At 59.5% G+C, this 2,930-nt stretch overlaps 1 protein-coding gene across 1 annotated transcript in view; it reads right to left on the reverse strand.

Moving 5' to 3' along the window:
* Window positions 1–7: 7 nt before the first annotated feature.
* LAMC3 (laminin, gamma 3) overlaps window positions 8–2,930 on the reverse strand; it is a gene marked incomplete at both ends in the record, with an annotated part of 11,366 nt that continues 8,443 nt past the window's right edge. Inside the window, 9 exon segments of the mRNA XM_010023403.1 lie at window positions 8–39; window positions 665–764; window positions 969–1,115; window positions 1,347–1,546; window positions 1,637–1,739; window positions 2,031–2,215; window positions 2,323–2,453; window positions 2,725–2,816; window positions 2,818–2,869. Of these exon segments, the coding sequence (XP_010021705.1) occupies window positions 8–39; window positions 665–764; window positions 969–1,115; window positions 1,347–1,546; window positions 1,637–1,739; window positions 2,031–2,215; window positions 2,323–2,453; window positions 2,725–2,816; window positions 2,818–2,869 (1,042 nt within the window).

A 2,930-nucleotide genomic window follows, 5' to 3' on the forward strand; every position in this document is an offset into this window, starting at 1 on the left:
TCAGCACCGCGTCCACCGGCACGGCCGGCTCCAGGTTGCCTGGACAAAGGGAGAGGACATGGATGAGGGGCAGAGAGCCGGGAACAGAGGTTCTGGACCTGCTTCAGACCCTCAGCACCAGACAAGCTACAGGGAGCGGGTAGGGAGCGGGTGCAGCAGGGCATGGAGGCAGTGCAGCTTCCCAGTGATCGCAGATAAGCAGATAGGGCTGTGGCTCCAGGCAGAGCTGGGCACATCTCTTTTACAGATGTGATTTCCCCCCCTTTACAAAACTTGTCAGATGCACAAGTCCTGGAGCACTCAGGAATATACCCAGATGATCAAAGGAGGAGATGGAGCAAACCCCGCCAGCAACAAAGGAGTGAACCCTTGGCTCCAAAGGGCCCTTGACCAAGCCCTGCTCCTCCTGGAGATGCCACGGGAGATGAGTGTCCCCAAACCAGGCATGAGTACATACATTCAGCTAGCCCAAATCCATTCTGCACAAGGGCTTTTCTCGTGCACAAGACATGAGCCCTCAAGCAGCTTTGCTAAGACCCTGAGTGATCTTAACTGAAAGGCACCCAGCTCAGCCTGGATGCCAGCAAGCGGGAGGAACAGCACCAGCAATCAGGAGAAGCCCAAGCCCTGACAGCCCGTGCCTTCCCCAGGAGCCGGGTCTCACCTAGGCTCTGCAGCAGGTCATTCAGGGTCTCGATGTCTGCAATGAGCGAGCCCCGAGCTTCCTGGAGACTTTTTGCCATCTCACTCACCTCTGTCCCCACCTTCCAACACAGACAGACACCCAGATCAGGGACACTGCTGACCCTTGTCTGGACAGGAGCAGGGAGGGAATCCCAGGAACATCCCCAAGGCAATTCCCATACAGCAGAGCCCAAAATCCCAGGTTGTTCCCTATGCTTTCGGCTGTGGGCAAATCCCCTTCCAGACTCTATGGGACACAACCTGCCTGAGGGTGCCTGACTCACCTGATGTGCTTCCTCCAGGTCCCTCCTGAGCTTCTCAGCCACATGCTCCTGCCGGGAGAGCTCCCGCTGGGTCTCATTGGCACGTATAGCAAGCTGGCTGGCATGCTTGTGGGCATGCTTGCTCTCCTGCAGCACAGCCCGTGCCCTCTGCAAAGGGATGGAGATGGGGACAGTCACCTGGGGATGTGCATGGGGACTATGCTGGCTCCTAGGCTGGAGCCCTGGTTGGGTGCATCCCCCTGGTCTGCACTGGATGGGCACAGGAGCTGTATTTGGGAGCTCTGCAGCAGGCTGGGCTCTGCCTGCGGTGGCTGCCAGCCCAACCATGTTCTGCAGCCTGGTGTGGGCTCCCCACATCCCTCATCCCTCCGGTCAGACCTTGGTGCTCTCCCCAGTGACTTGCTCAGCCTCCTTGGCTGTCCTCTGGGCTGCGGTGGAGATGGATAAGGAGTTTCCCAGTGTCTTCTCTGCCTGTTTAATCTTCCTCTGGGCCTCCACCGTTGTCCTGTCCCGTACAAGTGCCATCCGCCTGTGCAGGGCAGCCTGGCCCTTCCGATGCCCCAGCACCTTCCTCATGCCTGCGGGGACAACCTGGCCATCACCAAACTGTCCTTCTCTCCCCTTGGAACCCAGAGCCAGCATGAGATGCTATGGCTGGTGTCTTTTACCTTCCACGCTGGCCAGGAGGGACTCTGCATCGGAGAGCACAGCTTTTCCATGTGAGATGGCTGAGGTGGCTGTGCCATGGGCAGAGCCAGCCTGGTCCCGAAGCTGGAAAGAGAAGAAGTGAGGCCGGAAGGGGGCAAATTGCTGCGCCCAGCTGGGAAATGTGGATGCTTGATCCCAATCAAGCCTGCTTCCACTTGGCAGGTGCTCCTTAGGAGATACGGAACCCTAAGGGGAGATGTCTCCCAGAACATCCACCCTGACCCCCTCCGGTCACTGGAGCAGTGGGAATGAGGCTCAACCACCCCCTACGCCCCAGGTAAGAGGTGGGAAAGGGATGCACCCAACATGCCCATTGATCCATGAGGACACCCCATGCAGGTGATCAGCACTTACCTGCTTGAAGCCACGAGTCCTCTGCAGCTCCCGGCGCAATCCAGCAGCCAGAGCACGAGATGCCTCCATGGCTTGCAGAGCCGATGGCTCCTGCTCCTTCACTGCCTGCTCCAGCACTGCCAGGTCCTGTGCCAGGGCTCCAGCCTGCGCCAGCAGTGTCTGCTGTGGGATCAGGGATGTTAATGCTCCATGACAGCATCTCCCAGCCCGGAAGGCAGTGCTGCCCAGTGGGAGAGTGATGCAAGAAGGAGCCTCAGTGTGGCTGGCGCTCCCCTGCCCCACCGCCACACACACCAATCCAGAACTTTCTCAGCCATGTCTGCATTCGCCTGCTGCACGGCTGTTAAAGCTCTCCTGGCCTCTGCTGCCACCTCGGCCATGCTAGTGCCCAGCTCATCCCGTGCCTGCTGGATTTCCTCATACCTATGTGGACAGAAAGCTGCTGTCACCCAGGGACAGAAAGGATGGAGATGACAGTAGAGACTTGGCCCCAGACATGGATGTAGTGGGAAACGCTGTGGGCTTCCTTCCCTGAAACACCCCCAGCACGGAGCACCCTGTCTGTCTGCTTTGCAACGCTGCCATGCAATGAGTTTGACAGGACTCAGCACATCCCTGTTGGGCAGATGCTGGATCACTGTTACCGAGTCTTATAACAGGGGCAAGGGGCTGTGGTGCCCTGCCAGCCCCTCACCCGGCCTCCAGCTCGCGCTGCACATCCTGCATCGCATTCCCCTCCATCAGGCTCCGCAGGAGCTCGGCGCTGGCGTTGGAGACACGCAGTGCCACGCAGTGCTCTCCTGACCACCGCCTCCACCTGCACCACGGCGTCCTCACGGCTGCAGGGACAGGGACACCCAGAGAGGTGATGTTAGGACCTGCACCCTGAGCCGGGCAGGC

This window comes from Nestor notabilis, unplaced genomic scaffold, assembly GCF_000696875.1.
Source record: "Nestor notabilis isolate BGI_N333 unplaced genomic scaffold, ASM69687v1 scaffold17480, whole genome shotgun sequence".
NCBI lineage: Eukaryota > Metazoa > Chordata > Aves > Psittaciformes > Psittacidae > Nestor > Nestor notabilis.